At 42.5% G+C, this 27999-nt stretch overlaps 1 protein-coding gene and 1 long non-coding RNA gene across 2 annotated transcripts; one reads left to right on the top strand and one right to left on the bottom strand.

Moving 5' to 3' along the window:
* Positions 1 to 191: 191 nt before the first annotated feature.
* Laptm4a (lysosomal protein transmembrane 4 alpha) lies at positions 192 to 20100 on the bottom strand. The gene is made up of 7 exons (XM_048353384.1): positions 19818 to 20100; positions 7761 to 7881; positions 5623 to 5699; positions 5407 to 5529; positions 2248 to 2343; positions 1722 to 1820; positions 192 to 811 (listed from the first exon to the last, which is right to left on the bottom strand). The coding sequence occupies exons 1-7, from the start codon at positions 19926 to 19928 to the stop codon at positions 737 to 739; spliced, it is 702 nt and encodes a 233-aa protein (XP_048209341.1). The 5' UTR covers positions 19929 to 20100; the 3' UTR covers positions 192 to 736.
* A 508-nt stretch (positions 20101 to 20608) lies between these two features.
* LOC125356711 lies at positions 20609 to 22360 on the top strand. Its single transcript, XR_007211952.1, has 3 exons — positions 20609 to 20735; positions 20996 to 21074; positions 22032 to 22360. It is a non-coding gene; the product is annotated as an uncharacterized LOC125356711 (long non-coding RNA).
* The last annotated feature ends 5639 nt before the right edge of the window (positions 22361 to 27999 follow it).

Here is a 27999-nt window from a genome sequence, read left to right as displayed (position 1 = left end):
GTGTGACAATGCTGGTAGAAAAGACACCAACTGGGCCACTTGCCACACACATACTTCACAATAAACACTGCTACGTTTCTGCCTCATGATTGACCTGGTCCCTCCAGGTTTATGTGAGTGCACTCTGTTACGGCAATTCTAAGGCTTTGTCCACAAAAAGGGAAGGAGTGAAAAAAATAACGACAATAGCAAATATTTAAGAGATTTATTAAAGCATCTTATCACACAAAAAAAGGAAACATACAAATTAAAAACATGCAACCACTATCTCCCAGGCCGGGTCAGAATGTTATTTTCCCTGTTTCTACAACTGAAAACCTCAGATCTCATACCCAACTCACTCATCCTGAATACTGCACTCACTCCTGAAATGACTCAGGGTGGCAAATAACCAAGACAAATCATTCTATAAAGAAAGTGCGAAGTTAAAAAAAACAGAATATACGTGGAGAATGCCCTTCCCCTCCCTCCTTAAAGGCTTAAATGAATGGCACTTTGCTCTTGCTTAACCTAGATAGATTGTCTTCAGAAAGTATTAAAATGTAATAGATTTAACAAAAAACAAAGATTTTTAATAAATGCCCAAAAACCCCTTAGTGTTTGAAAATAAAATGCTGAAACGAAAGGACAATGTATTTTATATCAAACATGTTGGAAGAGGCCTGCATTGCAGCATTCTATAAAATAATCGAGACAAGAAGCTGGTATAGGGTTTATTGGTAAAGGCAGAACATCCTCAGGCAGGTAAGTAAGGAGGCGGCGGTTCTTTCTCAGGCATCTTCACAGCCATTTCATAGGTTGGCAAAACATACTGGAACGAGAAAAATAATTACATCAGAGTTCATTCTCTTTTAAAATCCTTTCTGGAGTAATTCTGCTTTCAAAATGTATGTAGGAGAATAAAAACCTATAGGGAAGAGCTGAAGGATGTCTACATACTCTAGAATGTCTCATGTGAAATGTCTGACCTAAGATCGCTAGAGATGGCTGAAAATGGAGATAGAATTCTCCTTCTAAACTAACCATGTGGCTAAAATTTCTCAACACTGGGTACCTGCTCTTCCCCCTCCCTCATTCCAGTGAGTGCCAATTACACTGAGTGGCTGACTGAGCCCTTGTGTATGTGTGTATATGTTAAGGCGCTTCACCGAACCACTATATAGGAAGCCACAGAGTTTAAACATAAGCTATTGTTAGTCAGAGGACACCAACTGTCATAGCTTGTAGGGTAACGACATACTTTTTTGTAAGGCAGTGACAGGGTGACCCTATATAAACCATATATATTCTATGTGTTGAAAACTTAGGGAGGTAGGCCTTCATAAAGGACAGCCCTCTTCTCAGGCAGATCAGCTTACCCTTTGGCACACACAGACGTTATTTGAAAGCAACAGCAGTTTCAGTCAGTCGTACCCTGCCATCCTTAGAATTCTAGAAGCTACATGAGCCTAAGACAATTATTTCCTATCTTATCTTCCGCCCCTCCAAACACAGCACCCAGCACTTATGGGGAGCATGAATGAACACTTCTTAACAGCCAAGCTGGGTACACGAGTAGAGAGACTGTCCAGCCCTGAATACCCAAGATTCCCATGGTAAAATACTGAATCCTGGAGATCTTTGCTATTTAAGCCCCAAACCCAGAATAGAAAGTCAAACCCCATTCCTCTTTTACATCAACAGTGGCCAGCAACATTTCCCTGTAGTAAATGGTGGTTAACCTGTGGAGGTGCTTCAAAGGCGGGATACACAGCAATCTCCGGCACGTTTCTGTTGTTGATATATTTATAGCAGTTCCAAACACAGTTGATCAGATATGCCTGAAATGATAAAGACAAAGTTAAACTACGTGCTCTAACATGTAGACAGACTTCCAAAGGACCTGGTCCTGGGGACTGAGCAAAGGTCAGAACCTTTCCCTACCGGCTCTCATTTAAATGGCAAGTTTTTAAAAAAGCAAAACAAGTTGATGCTTCAATTTAGGCCTATCAACTACTGTGCCACAGAGGAAATTCTGGTGCTCTCAATGAGGGGAATGATAACAGATTTCCAGTACAAATCATGAACTGTTCTTGAAAACATACCACATTCCTTATACTTGGGGACAGATCTTGAAAGCTTCTACTCCCTGGAAACGATAGGCCCCCGGAAGTCCCACTACTGTGCAGGGTAACTCACCCCAAACCAACCCTCCAACCACTGTGCCCAGGAGTGGGGAAGGCCTCAAAAGCTTAGTCAGCAGCTTACCTTAAAAATAATGAACACCACGAAGAATGCCAGAACAATGAACAGAAGGCAGCTGGAGTCCAAGGCCAGGAGGTCGTCTTTGTAGGGAAAATCAGGCTGTTCAAAACACAAGCACATACTCTTATAAATGGCCATCATACTTTGTGATCACCTAGACAGCATTTTAAAAATACACATGAAAGACTGAAGTCTAATGTGCTTTGTACAGCCATTGGAGGAAAATAATAAAAGGGAAAAAAGTAAAAATATATAAAAACTTGAAAGTTGTTCATAACAAGATTTTAACTCTCAGTGCTTTTAGGCTACATTATCTAAAGAAAATCCACAACCACTTAAAATATACTTGTTTAATTATATAGAATATGCTAATAATTTTCTCTTTATTTTCCACCATTTCCTATCTTTTTTGGCTTGGTGGAACACAATCTCCCTTATGGGATTACAGATTTGTCCCTGGACCAGTAAGTCAGAAGACACTGAGAGCTACCTAATTTCCATGGGTGATGGAGTCCCACACAGAAATTTTTTCCCAAAAAAGTTAGGTAGTTGGGAGGCAGGGAGAAAATGAGGAAGGAGGTAACAAGTTGGATAAGAAATGTACTCACTGCCTTACGTATGAAACTGTAACCCCTCTGTACATCACTTTGTCAATAAAGAAATGAAAAAAAAAGTTAGGTTGTTGTCTCAACTCTCCATCAGATGTGCAAAATGCAGAATTCCGCTAGTTAAAAACCCAGGCAAGATTATATGATTTACTGCAGACACTAAGAAAGATTGATTATATTCATTTAAACACTGATTCTGTTCTGATTTGGGGCAAGGCAATGAGCTAAGTTTGGGGAGGACACCCAGAAGAAGACATCACGATTACTGCTGAGCACCTTCTAATGTCTCCTAGAAGTACCTTCTAGTCTCAGAGGGGAGAAGACAGTGCTATTGCTGTAAAAGCAACTTCACTTTGATACTCTTTTCTATGAAGCATTTGGGGGAGATCAATACTAGGCCTTGAACTCATTCTCCAGCTTGTTTAGCTTGGCTGTTCAGCTAGTGCTCTACCACTTGGGCCAACCTTCCAGTGCCTTCTACAAAGCTCTTCAGCTTTAAGGCATGCATTTGTGTTCAGTGGAAATGTCAATACCAAGACTCTAGTAATTACGTTTTCATACACTGGGTGCAAGCTACACATGGAGAATGAATTCTATGCTGAGGACTTGGTTCAGAATGTGGGGGAAAGCACCACTTGTGATGCTACTGGCGGAGATGACAGCACTTAAAATAGCTTGTGACCACAGATGACAGGCAACGAACCCAGGCCCCACTACCCCACCCCTCCCCCAGGCCGGCCTCGGGACATCTCACATCTCGGCCACCTCTTCACCTTCTTTCTCTAATAGCTGCCAGGCACCAGAGCCTGCCCTCCGCTCTGACTTCATTTCTCTAGAGTTTTTTTCTTTAGAACTTTCTTGCCTTGATTCTTCTTCGAGCCCCCAATGTAATGTTAAATCTCACTTTCCAGCTCATGTCTCATATCCACGTGACATCCACTCACACAGCTGCCTATTTTAGCAACTGAACTGTTCATTGTCTTACTTTTTCACTGGATAGTAATCTCCAGTGAAGTTTCCCTAAGATCTAGCTGAGTGACCTGCAAGTGGAGAGAAACAGTTCTAAAAGCATTTTGGAAACAAACTAAGAGTACCCTTTTTCGGGTGAGTGGCTGGAGCTATAACAGTGAAGTCCTCCCCTCCTCCTGAATAGTAACTACTATAAGCTAATGAGTGAATGAGAGACAGACAGACAGAGAGGTGTCAGGATGTGTGCACACAAAGAGAAGACCATCTGAAAGGCAAAGAGAAGCCAGTTTGCCAATGTTCTCATCTTGGATCTCCAGCTCCCACAACTGGGAGGAAGGGAAGTCTGGTTATTTCTGTGTGATAGCCCGAGCTGAGTAACACACTCATTTCATGTTTTACTTCTTACCACTTAGCATTTTCTAATAAAATTAATAGTTGACTTTAAAAATAAAATACCCTATTTTCCAGCATTCCTTTATCTTGACGCCATACTTTCTCCACAACTCACCCAAAAGCCCCACCTGGCCCCCTGAGCCCAGTGTCCTGTGCCCCACCCCCTTCACCGAGGTGATGACAACTCCCTTTGTTATCACAGACATCATGTATCCCATTGCCAAATACATGGTTTGCTCCCCGAGAAGAAAGATGTTACCTGTACATTGCATCAGACATAGATGGTGACTGAATGGACTCTTGGACATTTGCTACATATTATTACTAGGTAACAGCACACCGGTCATTTTATGAGGGCCAAATACAGCCAAGTGAAAATCAAAAGTTGAGCTATGAGCTAGGAATATGGCTTAGCAGTAGAGAGCTTGCCTAGCATACATGAAGCCCTGGGTTCGATTCCTCAGTACCACATAAACTGAAAAAGCCAGAAGTGGTGCTGTGGCTCAAGTAGTGAAGTGCCAGCCTTTAGCACAGAGAAGCTCAGGGACAGTGCCCAGGTCCTGAGTTCAAGACCTAGGACTGGCAAAAAGAAAAAAAAGAAAGAAAGAGAGAGAGAAAGAGAGAAAGGAAGGGAGGAAGGAAGGAAGGAAGGAAGGAAGGAAGGAAGGGAGGGAGGGAGGGAGGGAGGGAGGGAGGGAGGGAGGGAGGGAGGGAGGGAAGGGAAAAAATGTTGAGCTACTACTTCCATCCTGTCTATATTTAAGAACTTCTGATACTGGATGGTTCAGATGGTATGATAAGAAGATATTCTATTTTCATCTTAAAAGGGTTTACACATGGTAGCTAGTTTAAAATACTTTAAAAAGCAAATGGGGTAGCTAAAAAAATAGTACCTGAGGTTGACCTAGGATTTCAGTAAAAATATTTTACTTAAAAGTAAGCTTAAGCTGGGCGCTGGTAGCTCACGCCTGTAATCTTAGCTACTCGGGCTGAGATCTGAGGATCGCAGTTTGAAGCCAGCCAGGGCAGGAAAGTGCATGACTCTTATCCCTAACGAACCACCAGAAAACAGGAAGTAGAGTTGTGGTACAAAGTGACAGAGCGCCAGCCTTGAATCAAAAAGCTAAGGGACAGTGTTCAAGCCCTACCACCCCCCCCCAAAGTAAGCTGAATTAATAATGCACACACTTACGAGCTGATCCAGGTATTCTTTGATTCTTGGCAAATACGTCAGAGAACTGATGGCAACGAGGCAACTGAGAACAAAGTCAAAGAGGCGATAACAAAAGAATGGAATGAGCCACCCGACTTGATACTGTAGAAGAAAACAATTACCAGTTAGTACATATGCGATCACTACCACTCAAAAAAGGTCAAACTTCAAACGGTGAAAATAAGACATACTTACAGAAATTGCTCCATATACCAGCATTGAACTGATTATAAACATAAGAACTGAGACGGCAAAAAGAACACAGGCATTATCTAAGGGGGGAAAAAAGTTGAATTAAGCTACTTAAACAAAAAATAGAAAAAAATTATTAAGATGATGTACAGAGGGGTTACAGTTACATACTTAAGGCAGTGAGATATATATTTCCTGACATACTTGTTACCCCTTCCTCATTTTTCTACCACCTTCCCTCCCCCAAACCAACCCCCCCTACTTTCATCATTTTTTTAAGTCTTCCCAATGATGGACATCATCATTCTAGTCTACAATGCTTATGAACTTTATGAACATTAACAATAAAACCATTTCTTCCAGGTCAGGTGATAATGTACATTTCATTCCTTCTGCTTAGTGTAATCTGTTCCCTCGCACTCGGGAGGCTGAGAAGTCAGGCATGGTGTTCCATGCCTCTCATCTCAGCTGTGCAGGAAGTGGAAACAGGGCCAGGCAACCCAGTGCCTGCCTAGTTAAGGTCCCGCGTTCAAACTCTAACGAGGAAAGAAATCCCAATAGTATGAACAACTATATTAGTTGTTTCATGTCGAATATGTGGTGACATATGGTAAGACACAAAATCCTGGCTCCTGAAAAATGAAGTTAGCCCTGCACATAATAATTACATTAGCAACCAATAACATACAAATCATGAATGGACCACAAGTAATAAAGTTCATATTAAAAAGCTAATAAAGCTAGGCTGGGAATGTAGAGTGCTTGCCTAGCATGCATAAAGCCCTGGGTTCAATTCCTCAGCACCACATACACAGAAAAAGCCGAAGTGGTGCTGTGGCTCAAGTGGTAGAGTGTTGTTAGCCTTGAGCAAAAGGAAGCCAGGGACAGTGCTCAGGCCCTAAGTTCAAGCCCCAGGACTGACAAAAAAAAAAAAAAAAAAAAGCTAATAAAGAGCCAGGCACTGGTGGCTCACACCTGTAATCCTAGCTACTCAGGAAGCTGAGACCACACTTCAAAGGCAGTTGGAGCAGGAAAGTCCGTGAGATTCTTATCCCCAATTAACCACCAGAAAGCCAGACGTGGCGCTGTCCGCAAAGTGTGCTAGCCTTGAGCAAAAGATTTCAGGCAGTGTCCAAGCCCTGAGCTCAAGACCAACAAGTAATTAAATAAGTAAATAAATAAAAGCTAACAAAGTCTAAAATCCTACATTATAAATATATACCTTAAGAACTGGAAACATTTTTCTGATGTGAAACAAAAAAAATGTGTGCAGAACTTGTTTGCGTGTAAAAGTCTTTTTTTTTTTTTTTTTTTTTTTTTGCCAGTCCTGGGGCTTGGACTCAGGGCCTGAGCACTGTCCTGGCTTCTTCTTGCTCTACCACTTGAGCCACAGTGCCACTTCTGGCCATTTTCTGTATATGTGGTGCTGGGGAACCGAACCCAGGGCCTCATGTATACGAGGCAAGCACTCTTGCCACTAGGCCATATCCCCAGCCCGCATGTAAAAGTCTTAAGACCTAACTTCCTGCTTATTACATTCCATAATTTATAATAATACAACATCCACTAGTATTTTGTACCTGTATTTTAAAGAAAGATAAATAATAATTAAAAATTAGTGCTACAGGGAATAAACAGGATTAACAGGTTTATTGGGCAATTTATTCAAATGTTCTAGGTCCACTCCATTTTCTATCCCAGTGTCATCTCTCCATACAAACAGAACTATATATAGAACTTGACTCTGAACAAGAAGTTTTATCAAATACATATTCTGTATTTCCTACTTGATTCCATGGGGAAATCTCCCATCCTAACTAAACTTGGCAGCCAGCCCTCAAAGTCTTATACAGCAATCATTTTATCCCCCTCTTAATCTGCTCTCATAGTCAAGGCACACAATTATACATTCCACAACCTAGCAGTCTATTAAATCCTGTGGCTATTTTTATTGTATATCTTTGAAATAAAGCATTCAAATACTTTCCTGCTTCAACAAGTAGTTTAAACAATCCAATGTTAACCTTGTTCAATTTAAGTTTCTTGAAGTGTAATTTAATCAGTATTTTGCCAACTAAGCACAATAATAAATTATATTGATTAAAAACCAGTAGGGTTTTTTTTTTCAACTAAAAACCTACCAGCCATTCGCTCAGAGGAGTAGTAATTACCGATGACTTCATACTGAATGTTGACAGCTGGCATGGAGTTGGGATGAGTCACCTCCACAGTCAGCAAAATCGCCATTAGCAGGTTTACCACCTGTGAAGAATAACATCTTATCAATTACATTCATTACAATCGGGAAAAAGTATTCAGCAAAACCTCTAGATAGTTCCCTATTTAAGCTGTTTTACCTCAAAAGTACCAAGGATACAACATAGGAGTCAATCTGTGAGACTAGGTTAAAAAGAGCATGTAAGGATGGCAGTGGCTAACTATTCTGGAGATAGACCTGGGAATCATGGGCTGAAGCCAGCCCCAGCAGAAAAAAACTGTGAGACTCTCATCTCCAATTAGGCAACAAAAGGCCAGAAGTGGAGATCTGGCTCAAGCAGCAGACTGCCAGCCCTGAGGGCGAGGGAAAAAAGACTATGAACGTGGTATGAACCAACCACTCCACAGATAAGATGTTTAAAGCTGGAATAAAATGGCTCAGGAATGAAAACGAAGGAGTCATGATAGATTACTCATGTTCAGAGGCATATGCTTATTCATACACAGAGCCTGAGTTTGAAGAAGCTTCATACATGGAATACATTTATCCATCATATGCCTGAAGCCGGCTGCATCATCCCTTCCCTCCCCTGCCCTCCCCCAAGCTAGACTTAAAAGCTTAAAAGAAACTTTTGACTATGTCACTTCACTGTCACTTCACTGGCCTTAATGTGTTCATTTTAAGTGCTTCTCTAATACCTTAAGGCAGCTCCTAAATACTGTCTTGTCTAAACACTAGGATCCTTAAGTCACTCTTTTGTCTGGTATGTTTTCCAGTTGGCTCACCATTTTCCTTTTGCATTCCCCCCTTACAGAGATCAACAGAGTCCAAAACAGGGAGCTCAGTTTACCCATTCTAAGGAAGCAAATTTCAATTAAATGCAATTCAACACTACGCTGACATAGTTTTTTAATGGATTGACATACATTCTTTTGAGTGTTACATGAGCATTAAAAAAAAAAAAAAAAAAACCACGTGCACCAATACTGGTTTGGACTCAGAACCTACCTACTCTTGCTTGGCTTTTTTGTTCAAGGTGGTCCCCTGTCACTTGAACTATGCCTCCACTTCTGGCTTTTTACTAGTTAACCAGAGTTAAGTTTGCCTGGGGCAGGTTTCAAATCTGAATCCTCAGATCTCAGCCTCCTGAGTAGCAAGGATTACAGGCATGAGCCACTGGTGCCCAACAGGAGATTTTTTTTTTTTTTTTTTGGCCAGTCCTGGGCCTTGGACTCAGTGCCTGAGCACTGTCCCTGGCTTCTTTTTGCTCAAGGCTAGCACTCTGCCACTTGAGCCACAGTGCCACCTCTGGCGGTTTTCTATATATGTGGTGCTGGGGAATCGAACCCAGGGCTTCATGTATAGGAGGCAAGCACTCTTGCCACTAGGCCATATTCCCAGCCCCCCAGGAGATTCTTTTTAAATACTAAAAAAGGTGCTAAGCTACCATCTGTAACCAGAACAGTTTGACTCAGAGGCGCAAGCATAGCCCTCCAATGTATTTGTAACTGGATTTCATCTTATCTTCTTGCCCATCAAGGTTTTCCAGATCTGAGAGTTCTTCTAGGTGTGGCTCAAGTGGTAAGGCTAATAAAAAAAAAAAGTCTAGATCTGGATTCTGACATTCTACAGGTTGATTCTGTCAGCTTTCTGCAAGTGAAAAGATAATCAGCATGTAATAATTAGTATTGTCTGTCCCCTAAGAGCTTAAGGAGGACAAAGCTGCCTCCTCCCACTATTCAGCAATCTCTTATTTTTTATCTAGTTTAAACATTTTGCTGAAATCCATTTGGTGAACCTACCTATAAATCCCATCTTAAGACAGGATTAATTATGCCAACAATGGCTAGTGAAACCCCGCTGCGCCCCAGGAGGCACCCATCTTTAGATGCTTAGAAATAGTTTTGTTAATGATTAGTGATTCAAGGCAGAAATCTCACCTAGCGCTGGAGTTAGCATTGCCTGACTCAAGGCCACAAAATCTGCCCTTCTTCCTTGTGAAAATCCTGCACATTACAAGAATGATATCAACAGTATTTTCAATAAACCCTATTATAGGATTGATTGTCTCCTATGTCCATCCTGAATGACATTTCACAAATGTTGTGTAAACAAGCAGGTCAAGTTTCATCTCTGCCCAATGGAAATCAGTTTGAAATCAATCCAGCAAACTCCCTTGCTAAACTTCATAAACCATAGTGTCATAGTTAAAAGGCTTTTTTGGGGGCACAATACAGACAATGTTTTTGGTGATTCTGTACAGTTTCAACTGGGCCTCACATCACTTGAACTATGCCCCCTGAAAAATATTCTTATGTCAAGAAAAGCACACAAATCCTATTGTTAAATGATGCCAAGCTATTTAGGACTTTAAATATAAAACCATTCCTATCAAACATAGAACACTGAGCTACAAATTTATCCCACAACTATTTTCTGCTCACATTATTAGCAACAGCTCAACTTTCATTTCATTGTGGGTCCTAACCTTTATTAATAAAGTTAAAAAAAACGTAGTCTAGAAATCTTATTCTTGTGATTTTCCTTCCTCCCCATCCTCACCAGCATTTGCCTTAAAAAAATATATAGCCATTCTAACTGGAGTGGTATTGCAATTTTTGATTTGACATTCTGGGACTATGTGTTTTTGCAGAGTTCTTCATATATTTGAAATATTAATCCTCTGTCACATAGTTTGCAAGTATATTCTCCCATTCTGTATGTCTGTTTTCACTCTGTTGGAGCTTCTAAGTTTGAAATAAACCCATCTGTCTTTTTCTGTTGTTGCCCATGTTTATATTCTTGCCCACAAAAATCCTTGGGTAAACCAATGCCAGGATGTTTTGTCCTGGATTTTCATGTAGTAGTTTTGTAGTTTCTGGTTTTACATGTATCTTTAATCTACTTTGAGTTGGTTCTTTTACTTGGTGACAGAAGAGGGATCTAGTGTCACTTTTCTACATGCAAGTATCTACTTTTCCCACCACCATTTGCTGAATAGAGTATGCTTGCCCAAAACTGTATTCTGGGACAACACTGCTGTTCACAATCATTTGGCTGTATGTGGGTTTATTTCTGGGTTCTCTATGCTGTTCCATTGGTCTATGTATCTTTCTGTTGTTGTTTGCTAATCCTGGGCCTTTAGCTCTGAACCTGGACACTGTCTCTAAGCTTCTTTTGCTCAAGGTTAGCCCTCTACCACTTGAGCCACAACTTTTTTTGGTAGTTTACTATAGGTAAGTATCTCACGAAATTTTCTGCCTGGACTGTCTTGGAACTGTGATCCTCAGATCTCAGTCTCCTGAGTAGCTAGGATTACAGGCTTGACTCTAGCATTGTGTCTATTTTTAGACTAGTACTATGCCATTTTGGTTGCTACACCTTTATACTGTAGGCCTCTGCTTTTTTTTTTTTTTGCTTCAGGCATAAGAAAGGTCTTTGGTCATCCATTTTAACTGGGAGAGGGGGGTGGGAAAGGGGGCATAAGGACTGCAGTGGAGGGACCCTCAGCCAGTCCTGAGGCTGGGGTTCAGCCTGGCTTCTCCCTGTGCCACTGTGACTGTTTCTAGAGTCAGGCTGCGAGGGTAACCGGCTCCACCTGCCAAGCACCGCGAGCAGTATGGAGTGGGGGCCAGCGGCCGGCCGTCCAGCCTCAGGATAGAGGGGGCAGGGAGCCTGCGGGAGCACAGGGTGTCCCCTCAGCTTTTTTTTCCTTTTACTCAATATTACTTTGGCTAGGGGCTAGTGGTAGAGTGTTTGCCTCATATACATGAAGCCCTGGGTTCAATTCCCCAGCACCACATATACAGAAAATGGCCAGAATTGGCACAAGTGGCAGAGTGCTAGCCTTGAGCAAAAAGAAGCCAGGGACAGTGCTCAGGCCCTCAGTCCAAGCCCCAGGACAAAAAAAAAAAAAAGATTACTTTGGCTATTTGTAGTTTTGCTCTATTCAAATTTTAGGACTTCTTTTTCTCCTATTTCAGTGAAGGATGACATTGGTTTAACAGGGACTGGATTATATTACCACAGCACTTGGAGTAGTACAGCCATTTAAACAATTCTAAGACTTCTATGAGTAAAAAAAAAAAAACAAAAAACTTTCCATTTACTTGTATTCTTCTTCAATTTCTTTCATTGTTTCACAATTTTCACTGTAGAGGCTTTTCACCTCCTGATTAGATTTTCTTCTAGATTGTATTTTATAGTCATTATAAATGGTACTGATATCCTATTTTCTTTTTCAGGTATATACTTTCCAGTCAGTAGTATATAAAAATGCTAGTAACTTTTGTTAAATTGGTTTCATATCTTGCAGCCTTTTACCCAACTTATTAATTCTAAAATTTTCCTTGAAGTCTTTAGGGCTTCTTATGTATTTGACTGTCATCTACAAGTAAGACTCTTGTCTTCCTTTCTGATGTGGGGAGCTCTTTATTTATTTATTGCAACTGAATGTTCTGGCAAGGACTTCCAGTACTACAACGAACAGAAATCACATTTGGTTCCTGATCTTAAAGGAAAAGTTCACCCAGTATGTATAGGGTTAGTTGGGGGGTTGTCATATGTAGCTTTTACTGTGTTGGGTATTTTACTCCTAATATCTAATTTAAGCAATTTTTACTGTGAAAGGAGACTAAATTTCATTAAATGTTTTTTCTGCATCTAATGAGGTGGACATAAAGATTTTGTTCTTAATTCTGATATTGATTTGCATATGCTGAATCATCCTTGTATCTGTAGGATGAATTGTACTTGATCATGATGAATTACCTTTTCTGAATGTATTGTTGAATTCAGTTTGCTAGTGTTTTCCTTTTTTTTTTTTTTTTTTGGTGCTGGTCCTGGGACTTGAACTTGGACCCAGCACTGTCCCTGAGTTCTGTTGCTAAAACCTAGAGCTCGGGCTGGGATGTAGTTCAGTGGCAAAGTGCTTGCCTAGCAAGTACAACGTCCTGGGTTCGATCCCCAGTACCAAAAACAGAAAAGACCAAAAAAGTTAAAAGCTAGAGCTCTATCACTTGAGCCGCAACTCCACTTCCAGATTTTTTGGTGCTTAATTGGAATTCTCACAGATTTTCTTGCCTAGGCTGGCTTCAAACTACGATCCTCAGATCTCAGCCTCCCAAGTAGCTAGGATTACAGGTGTGAGCCACCAGTACCCAGGAGAATTTTGCATTTATGTTCACCAGGGATACTAGCCAGTAGTTTTGGTTAGACACACATATGAGTGTGTCTGCCTGGTCCTAGAATCAAGATGATACTGACCTCACAGAATCAGTTTGGCAGAATTTCCTCCACTTCAATCTGTGGAAGTAATTTGAAAAGGCTTGATATTAACTCTTCTTTAAATGTTTTGGAGAATTCAGCAGGAAATCCATTGGGTCTTGAACTCTCCATTGAGAAACTTTCTACTATGAATTTAATCTAGTTACTTATTGGTTCGTTTGGGTTTTCTCTATCTTCACGGTTCACCTTTTATAGGTTTATGTGTTCAAGATTTACCCATTTCTAGTAGGTTTTCAAAATGATTGGACATAATTTGTTCATAATAGTTTCTTACAATCCCTTGTGTTTCTGTGGCATGTGTTGTACTGTTTCCCTTTTTACCTATGATGTGAGTCTTTTTTGTTTTTGTTTTGCCAGTCCTGGGGCTTGGACTCAGGGTCTGAGCACTGTCCCTGGCTTCTTTTTGCTCAAGGCTAGCACTCTGCCACTTGAGCCACAGCACCACTTCTGGCTTTTTCTGTGTATGTGGTGCTGAGAAATTAAACCCAGGGCTTCATGCGTGGTAGGCAAGCACTCTACCGCTAAGCCACATTCCTGAACCCTTGAGTGTTTTTTTTTTCAACTATTTACTTTATTGTTATTATAAAGGTTTTGAACAAAAGGACTATAATTACATGAGTCAGGTAATGAGTACATTTCCTTTCATACAGTGTCTTCTGTTCCCTCACTCTCTCCCAGTCCCTCCCTCCCATCTCCACCCGAGTTATCGAGTTCACTTTCATCAGTGTCTAATGAGCTCTACTGATGCACTTTTTCATCCCTTTTTCCTCCAGTTTGTACTCTCCCCTTCCATTTTCCCAAAGATAAACGTGACTGTACCATACATTAAAAAAAGACAGAACATCACTAAATATTAAAAAGAAAGGGATCTTGTTTGCATACCTTGGAGTTAATTTCGGCATGTGTGTATACATAATTTTATGGAAACAAAGAGGCACACAGGGGGCTGGGGATATAGCCTAGTGGCAAGAGTGCCTGCCTCCGATACACGAGGCCCTAGGTTCGATTCCCCAGCACCACATATACAGAAAACGGCCAGAAGCGGCGCTGTGGCTCAAGTGGCAGAGTGCTAGCCTTGAGCGGGAAGAAGCCAGGGACAGTGCTCAGGCCCCGAGTCCAAGGCCCAGGACTGGCCAAAAAAAAAAAAAAAAAAAAAAAAAGAGGCACACAGGCATTGCTTCTTTGTGTTTCTCTCCTAAAAGTATCCTCTTTCGGTTTCATTGTGTGTGTCGTCTTTGTCTAGCTAGGAGTTTGCCAATTTTATGTTTTGAAAACACTGATACTTCAGTCTGCTATCTTGAAATTTTTGTGTCCCCACTCATTTTTTTTTTCTCAGTTGTGGGGCTTGGACACAGGGGGCCTGGGCTCTGTCCCTGGGCTGTTTGGCTCAAGGTTAGTGCTCTACACTTTGAGCCACAGCACCACTTCATGTTTTCTGGTGGTTAATTGGAGATGAGTCTCACAAACTTTCCCGCCAGGGCTGGCTCTGAACAGAGATCCTCAGATCTTAGCCCCCTGAGTAGCTAGGATTACAGGTATGAGATACTAGTGCCCTGATTGTCCCTTTCGTTTTTTAGTTTCCCCTCTGACCTATTTCTTCTCTGCTAATGGTTTAGTATTTTCTTGTTTCCCCAGGTCCCTGAGATGTATTATATTTTAGAGCTTTCTACTCTTTGATGTAGACATTTACTTCTGGAAGCTTCCCTTTTGGTACCACTTTTATAGTGTTTGGCAGATTTTCATTTGTTTCAAGACATTTTTAAGTCCATTTTTAGCATCTTATTTGCCTCATCAGTTACTGATTTCTAGTTTGATTGTATGTGGACAGAAAAGTTACTTGGTTTGATTTCAGTTTTTGTTGAGACTTGATTTGTGGCTTATCACAGAGACTTAAAAAATCATTACTGTCCAGATTTTCTCACAGCATATTTTGTCTCAACCCAGCTATCTGCTAAGACTGTAATTAAAGTAATGTTTGTTTTCAAGGCCTCACAATTAAGGGTTTCATAGGCAGAAAACTCCCACAGGGAAATGAGCTTACAAAACTAAGCAAAAAACTGCTACTATAAAGATCAAAACTAATTACTTTTAAAACATTTTACTTTTTAAGTACACAAGAGGGCTGGGAATGTGGCCTAGTGGCAAGAGTGCTTTGCCTCATGTACATGAAGCCCTGGGTTCGATTCCTCAGTACCACATATACAGAAAAAGCCAGTAGTGGCACTGAGGCTCAAGTAATAGAGTGCTAGCCTTGAGCAGAAAAAGAAGCCAGGGACAGTGCTCAGGCCCTCAGTTCAAGCCCCAGGACTGGCAAAAAAAAAAAACACGGAAGAAAGTTTTGTTGTTTGCTACTATATGTAGTTACAACCAAGTTGTTGCTAGTATTCTGAGGGAACAATTTATGCCTCTAATATCTAATAATTACCTCAAATGTTCTAATCAGTAAGTTACCTGCCATACACACTTTATAGAGATGAGACATCAACACTATCTTCCAGAAGCACTTTTTCAGTTTGTGGTGCTTGGGAGTAAACCCAGGGACTCGTGCATGCTAAAGGAAGTCAACTCCACCACTGGAGCTACACCCTAGTCCTGGAGAACATCTTATGTGGAGAGAAAATAAGATACATTAAGTACTTTAATAGAAACTGAACTAGGGGAAGAAGAGCACTCAAAGAAGAAATAGCATATGCAAAGGCACTGAAGCACAAAACAATGTGTTGAAGAAAGATACTAATGACTGGAGCTTCATTTCTCTCTCAACAACCTGACCATTGACTCTTGAAAGTGGAAACATGCATGAAAAATCAGGTACATATTACATTCTTCTAAGACCTACCATTATTACAAATGTTTACCATGTATTCCTGTGTCATACTATTAGTTATACAAAAGGATACCGCTGGCAGTAGCCTTTTAATCCTACCCTTAGTCATTCAATAAACACTTCACTAAAATTATCCAGCTTCAAACTCCTTAATTAATGACAGGGAAAACAATTTTAGGAATGCAAGAATTTAAATGAATTCATTTTGGAATTTCATATTAATCAGGCATTAAGCTAGCAGTTTTTTTTCTCCAATGTGAAATGACAAATGCTAACTTCAGGACTGATAGCTCTGGCACACAGAATTGGTTCTGGTATTCAATACCCAACAACTAATCATTGGTATACAGTATTACAAGTGCCAGGCTGGGAATGTGATTTAGCTGTAGAGTGCTTGCCTAGCATGCATGAAGCCCTGAGTTAATTCCTTAGCACCACCTAAACAGAAAAGCCAGAAGTGGCACTGTGGCTCAAGAGGCAGAGTGCTAGCCTTGAGCAAAATGAAGTTCAGGGACAGTGCCCAGGCCCTGAGTTCAAGGGCCAAGGACTGGCCAAAAAAATTTTAAATAAAAAAGATACATTGTTACAACTGCCTTAACACAAACAAGACCAACAGAAGAGATGCTAGAAAGCAGAGACTCTATATCAGATACAGTCACAGATACAATCTCTGAGCCCAGCAGGAGGGTGGGTTGAATTTCCTAGTTCCAAACAGCATGTAGTAAAATTTCCTGGTCAGTGCAACCTGGAAAGAACCATACATATTCCCCCACAGATGGCTAAGCACTGACTCACCCAGAATCAAGCAAGGAAGTTAGGGAGGGAACCATGGCAGTGCTGGTCAGAAGGGAAGTAGCATTCTACCTCAGCTCCATGTTAGTAGTCTGGCAACAAAAGGCTGTTTGGGACAAGTCTTTATTTAGAGGTACTACACTTTGGTCTTTTACATCTCACATGTCTGCATCAAGCAGAAATTATCTTTCCATTGTATGTACTGCAGCTTATAGTTTTTTCAGAAATACTGCAATGAATACAACCAGTGGCTCTTTTCCAGTGCTTAATCTGTACTATCAGTTTCATTTTCTTGTCTGTGCTCCAAAGTTCTTTGTTATGATACAAAGTATCTTAGAGACCAATGCCACCATGTTCAAGATAAGAAATATCTGCATCTACCATGTAGCAGGTGATAGGGATACAAAGATAAATAATATACCTGGCCTCTGTGACTTATCCCTTTTGTATGACTACCATTGCCTTTTACATAGAAATGACTTGACTTAAGACGGATTGATTTAAGTAGTTAAACAATTTTCTACAAACCCAAAGTCTGTGCCGGATAAAAATAGCTATGGCATCTTTTAAATTGTGAAGTAAGGAAGAGAAACATTTCTCATACCATTAGGGAACAGATTTAAACTCCTCACTCCCTGTTTTGTTAGGAATGAACACCTCAAGTTTTTCTCACTGTACTTTTGGGTTTACTGTTTATAGCTCCCACTGTATCCTCTTATTAAAGCTGACAGTATTTTTTTTAATCTGCCTATAGGGTGGGAATGTGGCCTAGTGGTAGAGTGCTTGCCTAGCATGCATGAAGCCCTTGGATGGGAAGCCTAGGAATGGGTTCCATTCCTAGTACCACATGAACAGAAAAAGCCAGAAGTGGCCATGTGGCTCAAGTGGTAGAGTGCTAGCATTGAGCAGAAGGAAGCCCAGGCCCTGAGTCCAAGCCCCAGGACTGGCAAAAATAAAAAAAAATCTGCCTGGCAGAGTGGAAAGAAGTTGAACCAATTGCATCTGAAGAGCGCAAGTTGGGATGGATGGTGGTTATTTTCTCCTTAAGGAATTAGAAACCCTTTGTCTGTGAGTGGAGAGAAATATCTGAGAAGAAAATAGGAAAATAAAGTTTACAGGCAAGAGTCCCAGGCTGGCAGACTCTTGTTTTTTCAGCTCATGAAAAAGGAAGGTCATTTTTCTAGAAGGAAGCAGGAGTTGGTTAAGGCCTGAAGATTCTAAAGATAAGAACTTAGCATTGAGGGGAATGGAAGACAGAGCTAAGGACAAACAAAAGACATTAAAGACCCTTTAGCTAAATGGTAAAGAAATAAAGAAAGCAATTGAATGTCATTTGTTCCATGTCCAGTAGTACAAATCAGTTAAAAACTCAGCAAGAGAGAGCCTAAGGGAAATGTGATATTATTATACAGTACAAATAACATGACTTTCTAAACACGTTAAGTATGGAAATAGGAAAATAACCTCAGTACAAACTAGTAAAACTGCACGTTCAAGTTTTGTGGTTGTTCTTTTCTAATGTGCATTAATGAAGCATGGTTGTAAAAAAAAAAAACAAGAGAGGTGTTCAGGAATACTGTGGAGGTCTGATGATCCCTGGGGCGGGGGAGGGAGTTTCAGAAATAATGTGGAAGTCTAATGGTCCTGAAACACTGCCTGACTTAAGATTTTCATCTGGTTTTGCCCAAATAGCTACTAACGACTTGAAGACCCTGGCTGGGGAAGTAAAGGTACAAAGAAAGTCAAATGTGTGTCTGGGAGGGGATCCTGGGATAAAGCTCCCCTCCAGCCCCTGTTCACATAATTACCAGGGACTCCGCAGCTATCACTAAAGTTTCCTTCCTCATCCCACCATCAAATCACAATGCCATTAGTCAAACTTGGTCCAAGTTGCAGTAAAAGTCGCAATAACCTGAAACTGTCTCACAGAAAAACGTTTTTAGAAGTCACACTCAGGGCTGGGGATATGGCCTAGTGGCAAGAGTGCTTGCCTTGTATACATGAAGCCCTGGATTCGATTCCTCAGCCCCACATATATAGAAAACGGCCAGAAGTGGCTCTGTGGCTCAAGTGGCAGAGTGCTAGCCTTGAGCAAAAAGAAGCCAGGGACAGTGCTCAGGCCCTGAGTCCAAGCCCCAGGACTGGCAAAACAAAAAAACAAAAGCCTAGAAGTCACACTCAAAATAGTCCCAACGTGAAGGAATCCTGGGAATTATAAGAAATTGCAAGTGGGTTAACTACAGAGCCGGCAATGAACAACCATCTGGTTATAATAGAACCACGCGCATCTTGAAACCCCCAAAATTCCAGCTCTACGCAGCGGTGCCAACAGAGTAGACTTTCAATAAACGACTCTTAAAAATTCGTAGTGGGTCTGATAAGGAAAGCATCTAACTGGAAAGGGGGGGAGGGGTGGGGATGTCCCCTTCCAGGCTAAAGGCGTGGCCTAGACTCTGTTGTCCCAACAGAGGCTTTACCATCTACGTCACAACACACACACACACACACACACACACACACACACACACACCCATTACAGCTGGAGTCCAGGCCTTCCCTCCAGGCAGGACAAAGCCGGCACACGACGAACGAGGCCAATGGTCCAATTGTTTCATTAGGAAACAAAATTCCAGGGAGCACTAGGTGGGGAAAGGGGGTGTGGGGGGGGAGGGAACGTTGTTCCCACCGCAGGACAGAAAGAGGCCCCCAACTGCGTAATTCCCGGAACTCCCACTAAGCCCCAGCACCCCACCCCCTAGCCCAGCACGCCCCATCTCTCCCAAACTAGCTTTTTTTCTTCTCAAATTCTTTACACAGGGCAATCTCCCCATTCCCGGATCACTTTGCTTTTTCAAACTCCCCAGAGTTCGTCCAGGGTTTAAAACACTTAAAAACTTTTAACTTCCACGTCCACGCCGCACCCAGCACCCCGCTTCCAGCTCCACCCCACCCCACCCCAACTGGGCCTCCCACACATGCGCACTGGCCCTCCCGAGTCCCCGAGGTCTCGCGCTTGCGCACTGGCGTGGCCAGGCTCCGAGGCCTACCAGCTCTGCCGTCCGGTCCCCCACTTACCATGTACCAGGTCCCCAGGATGATCGTCCCGGTGCGGACATGGCAACAACCGCAGCACCGGGTGCTGTAGAACCGGTCGCTGCGGCTCCGTTTGAAAGTCATGGACACCATCGGGAATTCCGCAGGCCTCCTTGGCCAGTCCCCCTAACAAAAGACTCTGCCCCGCGGTGGAACCCAGACAGCTCGGTCGCCCTCTCCAAAGCCAAAGGACGCGTCTTCAAAACCGCCCTCGGCCTGGGCTCCGCCAGCTCCTTCGCGCCTGCGCAGTGAGTTCTCGCGGGACCTCGGTTTATCAGCTCTCCGGCCGCCTACCGCTCCACGTACACCAATAGGGAGAGGGAAGCTAGATAAACCCGGGTTCTGATTGGAGAAAAGTGAGAGATTGACAAACCCTCTCGTCCAATCAGAAGTGAAATTCGCTTCAGTGTTGTTCGGCTCCTGAGGACAAGGGTTGCCCCGTAGAGCTAGGGTAGTTCAGGTTAGGGGGAACCCGGGTGCTCGCCATCCCCAAGATGAGACAAGCAAGAGGCTTGTAGTAGGGGACGGGAGAAACGAGAGGGAGTGGCTGGCAGAAAGCAAGCGACAAGAGTTTCCCGAGCGTAGTCTCTGCCACGTTGTCTTTGTCATAAGACTGAACTGCTCACGTGACCTTCAGGCGCAGCTCCATTGTTGGGGAGTTGTGGGCGGGGCCTTCTGGGGCGTGGTCTCTCGGAAGGGGCGGGGCCTGTCTCTTGTGGAGCGGTCTGCCCAGCTCTGGAGGAAATCCAGATTCAGTTATCCTCTAAGACTTACTTTTCTGCCCACCCTCCTCGCTCTGAAGTCTGTTGGGTGGGAGCGGGGGAGAAGGCAGAAAAAAAAAATTGCTGTTCAACTCTGCCAAAGGAGAAAGGATTAAAGAAATCGGAAGCAAGATAAAGGGTAAGAATTGCAAGGGTTTTACAGATAAGGGAGTTTTGAAGGGGAAAGTTGTGAAACATGTAAAAAAAAAAAAAATGGGTATGTATCCTTGGTCTTCAGTGAAAAACCAACCAGTCTGTGTAGCCTCGAGACTCTACACCTTTCTTTGGGGTGTTCTGTATAACTCTGTTAAGCTTGTTCACTGAACTTCATATTCAATCTTACCCCTCCAGAAAGCTCTAGATGTCACTATGTAAATCCTCCTTACATTCCTGCTACAGCACTGTAGGTGAATGCTGTAAATTCTCCTTAGAACTAGTCCTGGCATCTTCCTGGATGGATCCTTGCATTAATTAATAGGTAAATTAAAATCCTTGACTCATGTTCCATATAGATATGTGACTAACTTGGAAAAAAAAGTAGTCAAGGATACTACAATATACATTTATGGATAATAATAGGTGTAATCAAGCAAATACTAAATAGTGACATATTTCACAGAGCATAGAACATGCATATTTTGAGAACACTAAAATATATATACATATATAGGTAGGGTAGAGAAAAGGAGGACTAGAAGACAGTATGAGGAGGATACAGGTGTGCTTGCTTGCCTGGTTGTTGACTGATGGTGCACCCTTCTGTGCAGAAATAAATTTTGCCTTGCTGAGATAAAAAAGAAGGAGGAAGAGTAGGAGGAGGATACAGGCTGGGAATGTGGCTTAGTGGTAGAGTGCTTGCCTACCATGCATGAAGCCCTGGGCTGGCTTCCAACTGAGATCTTCCACATCTCAGCCTTCTGAGTAGTTGGCACTGGACTCATGAGTCAACTTTTGCCATATCTTTTTTTTTTTTTTTTGCCAGTCCTGAGGTTTGATGAGCTCAGTGCCTGAGCACTGTCCCTGAGCTTTTTGCTCAACACTAGCACTCTACCACTTGGGTCACAGCCCCACTTCTGGCCTTTTCTGTGCATGTGGTACTGAGGAATCGAACCCAGGCCTTCATGCTCTCCATCTCCATGAAACTCTATCTCCAATTAATCAGCAAAAAGCTAGTTAGGATGCATGGTTCAAGTAGTAGAGCACCAGCCTTGAGCAAGAAAGCTGAGTGACCAGTCCTGAGTTAGCCCCTCTCCCACTGACCAAAAAAAAAAAAAAATTACTAATGAAAATAGGGCATGGGTGTTATTTAAAAATAAGGAAGTGTGCCTCTACTGGGAGAGAAAAAAACTGAAAGCATTGCAACTGGTCAGCTTTTCTTAGGTAATAAAACAGCACAAAACTTAGTAACTTCCAACGGACTTTTTCCCCTCTCCAGGTTTGGATAGGTTCCATTGAACCCTGTGGTCAACTGGTGAACTTATTTGAGGCTGGATGATCTAGAATGATCACACATGTCTGATCATTGATTTCATGTCGCCTGGAGTGATGACAATGGCACATTTTGCTTCATTATTAGCAAGTTGGCACTGACTCTTCCATGGAGTTTCCATAGGGCTTGCAGAAGAACTGTAAAAAGGCGAGCCCGAGCACTCTTTTCAAATACTTCCTTAACTCTTCAGGTGATTTGTTCTTTTGGTAGAAACAAGGCTAAGCCCAAATGAAAGGGCCGGAATACTGGCTTCTTACATCTTGGTGGTGGGAACTGCAAAGTGTTGAACACGGAGGTGTGAAAGCCAAGTGACTATTAGCATCAAAAGTGGCATCAGAGATGAAGTAGGGAAGGGGCCCAGGGAAGGGAGATAGAGGAATGAGGAGAACTGAGTGATCACTGGATTTTATTATTAGTCTTTTAATACTATTTATGAAAACTGTATATGTGTATTCTTTGATTCATTTGATTAATTTAGAATAAAAAGGAGAAAATGAACAATGGTGTCAGATTCCTAGGAGCATCTAGTGGAAAAAAAAAAACCTTACTGAAGTAAACGTTGAGAAGAGTAGGCACTAAGGGAAACTAGTTTTAGTTTTCTAAAAGAAGCAAGATTATAAAGTGAAGGAGGGGGCTTGGGGATATGGCTTAGCAGTAGAGTGCTTGCCTTGCGTTCTTGCAGCCCTGGGTTCGATTCCTCAGCAACACATAAACAGGAAAAGCCAGAAGTGGCGCTGTGGCTCAAGTGGGAGAGTGCTAGCCTTGAGCAAAAAGAAGCCAGGGACAGTGCTCAGGCCCTGAGTCCAAGCCCCAGGACTGGCAAAAACAAAACAAAACAAAACAAAACAAAGTGAAGGAAACATATAGTACTACCTAGAGGGAGTTGCTAATTTGATGTATAGCATGTCAAATCCACAAACACAGACTAAGGTCCATCTGTTTACTCATTCTTCCGTATTATCCATCCATCAATCTGACCATCTTTCCTCTTTTTTGCTTCTGTCTCTTTCTCTGTCTGTTTCTCTAATGTTCATCTAGAATTGATTTCAAAATGGCAACTTACTTTCCTTGAGCTACTACTACTAGGGCTTGAACTCAGGGCCTACATGCTTTTCCTCTGCTGTTTTGATCAAAACTGGCACTAAACCACTTGAGCCAAACCTCTCCTTGCAACCTTTTAGTGATTAGTTGGAGATGAGTCTCACAGACTTTTCTGCCTGGGCTGGCCTCGAATTCACATCCTCAGATTTCAGCCTCCTGAGTAAATAGCTAGGATTACAGATATAAACCACCAGTTCCTGGCTGGTTAGTTTTGAGAGTTCTCAAGGGCTCAGGTTGCCCAACACTGTACCACACATCTCCACTCTTTCATAAAGTAAAGCCTGCAGCACACCTTCCCGTTCAGGCTGCCATCTTGAGGTAACTTCTGGTGGTGGTTTTGGCTTCTTGGGTAACACACATAGTGTCTAAAACCACACAGTGTTTGAATGATTGGCCCATTTGCTTGAACTTTGCCTTGTTTTGTTGGCTGTGTCATCTGTCATCTCTTGGCTCAACTCAGAGCAGCAGCCTTAATTAGGAAACTGCTAATTAAAGCCCAATCCAAAACATAAAGGAGCCAGGCATCCGTGGCTCATGCCTGTAATCTTAGCTACTTAGAAGACAGATCTGAGGATGATGGTTCAAAGCCAGCCAGCCCAGTAAAGTTCATGAAACTCTTCTCTCTAAACCGCCAAAAAGCTGGAAGTGGAGCTGTGACTCAAGTGGTAGAGCTCTAGCCTTGAGAAGGAAAAGAGAGAACAAAAGCTCAATGACAGCACCCAAGTCCCTGTCAGAAAGAAAGAAGAGAAGGGGAACAGAAGGGGGAAGAGAGGGAAAGGGAAAGAAAAAGAATATATATTAAATCTTCATACATTCCTACAATTTTTTTCAATTTTAATTGTATCAAGGTGAGAAGCTACGAAAAAAAGTTGAAATCTATTTAATTTCACAGCTTGATAGAACGTTTGATAGAAAAGACTCTTGACAAGGCTGTGAGAAAAGAACACATCTAACAAGTTGCTAGGGTGCAAGCCCTGTGGAAGGCAATTTGACAAAGCACAACCAATCTTAATTGCACCCAGCAATCCAGCTTCCAGGAATTTTTCCTACAGATGTACCTGCATCTGTGTGAGATGATGGAGGAATATTGCAATATTAATTATAATTGCAAATATTTGGAGACAATCCACATGTCCATCAGTAGAGATTGCTTTACTAAATTATGCCACATCATCTTAAATGAAATGAGGAAGGAGCTTTCTATATATGCACAAACACAAAATTTGTCAAATAGTATTACAAAGGTACAGAACAATGGGTGCATATCGTTTTATAAAAACAAAATGTGGTAAATAGAAATGTATAATTCATGTACATGGGCACAAGTATTTCCAGAAGTCAGGCATGGTGGCTCATGCCTCTATACAATCCTAGCTACTCAGCAAGCTGAGGTCAGGAAGAACCTGGGGTCAGATCCAGCCTAAGCAAAAATGTTAAGAGTTGCTTTCTCAGTCAATAAAAGCTGGGTGTGGTGGCATGTATCTGTCATCCTTCTACACAGGAAGCATAAATAGGTCCAGGCTAACCCAGGCACAAGTGTGAGACCCTGTTTGCAAAATAACTACATCAAAACGACTGGGATGGGGCTGGGGATATGGCCTAGTGGCAAGAGTGCTTGCCTCATATACATGAGGCCCTGGGTTCAATTCCCCAGCACCACATATACAGAAAACGGCCAGAAGTGGCGCTGTGGCTCAAGCGGCAGAGTGCTAGCCTTGAGCAAAAAGAAGCCAGGGACAGTGCTCAGGCCCTGAGTCCAAGCCCCAGGACTGGCCAAAAACAAACAAACAAACAAAAAAAGACTGGATGGCAGAGGACCTGCCCAGAAAGCATGTGGTCCTGAATTCAAACCCTAGTACCGCAACAAATCAACATTTGTAGTAAAAAAAAATTTTTTTAAATACGAAAGTGATAACTGCAATTGGATGGGGTAAAACATAAGTTAAACATAAGGATGCTGAGGAGCCAAGGCAGAAGGGAAATGTTTCACTGAGAACGTTTAGTAGTGTTTTGATTGTTGAGCAATATGAATAACTTACCTAGTCAGAATGTAAAAACAAAATTGGAAGCTTAGAAGGAACACGCTCTTAGTGTATTTTTAGTATCATATTCTAGACTTTCATTCTAGAGGACAAACTAAAACAAGACTACAGACTCCAAGCAATCGATGCAATGAGACTGTGTGTAAGTACTTTAAGAAATGAATGTAACTTTATGAAAGTTTGGGCACTGGTGACTCATGCCTGTAAGCCTATCTAGTCAAGAGGCTGAGATCTGAGGACCCTGGTTCCAACCTAACCCAGACAGAAAAGTCCATGAGATTCTTCTCTCCAATTTACCAGCAAAAAGCTGAAAGTAGAGCTATAGCTCAAGTAGTAGAGCACTATCCTGAGCAAAAAAGCCAAGTAAGAATGCAAGGCCCTGAATTCAAGCGCACACAGACACACACACACAGACACACACACACACACACACACACACACACACACACACACACACACACACACACACACACACACACACACAGAGCTTGACTTTTAAAAACTTGCCAGGTGAAACGGGAGTCAGATTCCTCTGAGTCCTGGTAGCCTGATAAGACCACCTAAAGCAGCTGGAATATTCCCTAGTCATTTGGTTTTCTACAGCAGAACACAAAAGACTGGGTGTTTTCTTTCTAAACAACACACTTTTAGGTCTTCTCTGAAGGGATTTGAGGAAGGAAGGCTGGCAGCATCCTTTTGCTGATTATATCATAATTTGTTACAAAATGAGAAATGAGCTAAGCACCAGTGGCTCATGCTTGTAACCCTATCTACTCAGAAGGCTGAGAGATGAGGAGCAAGGTTCTAAGGCAGCCCTGGCAGGAAAGTTCACGACCCTCTTACCTCCAGTTAAGCACCAAAGACAAGCTCAAAGTGAAGCTGTGGCTCAAGTGGTAGAGCACCAACCTTGAGCAAAAAAGCTCAAGGACAGTACCCGGGCCCTGAGTTCAAGACCCAGGACCAGCATAACAAAAAAGGGGGTGGAGATAACAAGTGACATCAACAAACATACAGAGAGCTAGGTAGTCATTGGCTGAGAGACCTTCTAGTTATCACCAGGATCAATCATTGTCTCTGACCAGCCAGGCCCTGTCAGATCTGCCTTTCCTCTGAGCTCCACAGTGCCCAGACCTGCCACAAAGCCCAACTTCAGAAGGTGGTATTTCATGTGTGGACATTGTGGACATTGAGTCCATGCCCCTGGCTAGATACCAGCACACACAGGCTGGGTTTACTGTGTGTGTGGCTTACTTACCTTGGCTAGAATGAACTTTTGGAAGGACAGGATATGTTCATAAATCTTTTTATATACGAACACACCTAGCACTAAGCCGAGCTTGATAAATATTTGCTGATGGATGGGAAAATCAGAACTGGGTCATCAGCCCTAAATCATAGAGAAACGGGCCATTCAAGCTTACAAGAGCATCTATTCTGGAGTTGTGCAAATCTGATTCTGCCTGGCGTTGGCATCTGGGATGGGGATTCGATGTGACCTTTGGTGACAGGGTGTCTCCAGCAGCTTCATGACTTAACCTTGGGTGGCTTTCTGCTTCTAGCCAGCTTCAATTTCCTCCTCCCTAAGAGTGTTCAGTAATGAGCAGGATTTCAAGCTACAGGCACATCTGACACAATCTGCAAAGCCTGGAGCAGAACATGGATTAGTCATGGTCATGACCACTGACTGTACAACCTGGGAGCTAGCCAGAATCACATGACTCCCAGAGGCCCACAGTATGTCTATGCATGAGGTTTTCTTTTCTTTCTTTCTGTTTTTTTTTTTTTAAGCATAACACCTCAACCGGTATTATTCTTCATTGTGCCCTCCCAAAGCTCAGCCACTTTCCGTTAAGTCACCAACAGCACTTTTCAGGAATGTTCACAGTATTGTCTGTATACCAAGCTGCCCCGCTAAAATCAGCTAGAAATGAGTGCAAAAACCTCAAAGCGACACACCACCACCCAGAAAACAAATTAAGAACTAGAAGACTGAGCTTACAGCTTGTGGGATGTCCATTAGCACGATATTTCTCCGTGCTCCATTTTGGCATTTGTAAGATGATTCTGGAGCACCAGAGGCTATCCCTGCCCCCACTACCCATGGGGCATCTGTCTTTACCCTTGTCTCCTCCTAAGTTGAGAATCAGGGAGAGTGGGATGGAGGAAAGACTCTCCAGAGTTTCCCACTCTTACCCCCGTGCCCTTGGCAAGTGTTGTAGGAAGCAGAGCTGACTCCATCTTGACTACAGAAATATGGTAGGAAATGTTGGGGGGAGTAGAGCTGACTCCATCTTAATTATTAGGTCAACCTGACCCCCAAATTCTGCTTCTGTAAATGGCTTATTTGTTTGTTGCTTGCTCTGCCCCCTGTGTCAACCTCCTACATCTGTGCTACACTCTTACTTTTATAAACCCAGCTCAAGGACTGTTAGTCAGCACAGTGCTAGCTCCCGAGTCTGCACTGCGTCCCTGGCCGGTCAGCCAGCTCTTTTTTACGCGCACAGTTTCAGCTCCAGAGTCTGTGCTGCGTCCCTGGCCAGTCAGTTTGCTTTTTGCTTCCCCAATAAATCCATCTTTTTGCTTGAGACTGTCTCTGAGTGGTGGACTCTTGGAGGGACGTGGAATCTCCTCCCTCGAACCCCATAATAGCAAGGACAGCCAAAGTTGGGATGCACTGTAATTTAGACATGGTTTGTGTGTGCAAGATGCTGTGGCTCATGCCTGTAATCCCAGCTACTCAGGAGGCTGAGAATTAAGGATTGCAGGTCAAA

This window comes from Perognathus longimembris, chromosome 8 (assembly GCF_023159225.1).
Source record: "Perognathus longimembris pacificus isolate PPM17 chromosome 8, ASM2315922v1, whole genome shotgun sequence".
Lineage (NCBI taxonomy): Eukaryota > Metazoa > Chordata > Mammalia > Rodentia > Heteromyidae > Perognathus > Perognathus longimembris.
Note: the sequence above shows the minus strand (reverse complement) of the source record. Positions and strands in the feature narration are given on the sequence as shown.

Bases quoted from the DNA above. Each gene is read 5' to 3' on its own strand.
- Laptm4a (XM_048353384.1), bottom strand. From the start codon at position 19,928: ATGGTGTCCATGACTTTCAAACGGAGCCGCAGCGACCGGTTCTACAGC. The intron at 2,344-5,406 runs GTAAGTGTGTGC...TGTTTTGAACAG, and splicing joins AAGAATACCTGGATCAGCTC to CCTGATTTTCCCTACAAAGA. The intron at 1,821-2,247 runs GTAAGCTGCTGA...TTATCATTTCAG, and splicing joins TGGTGTTCATTATTTTTAAG to GCATATCTGATCAACTGTGT.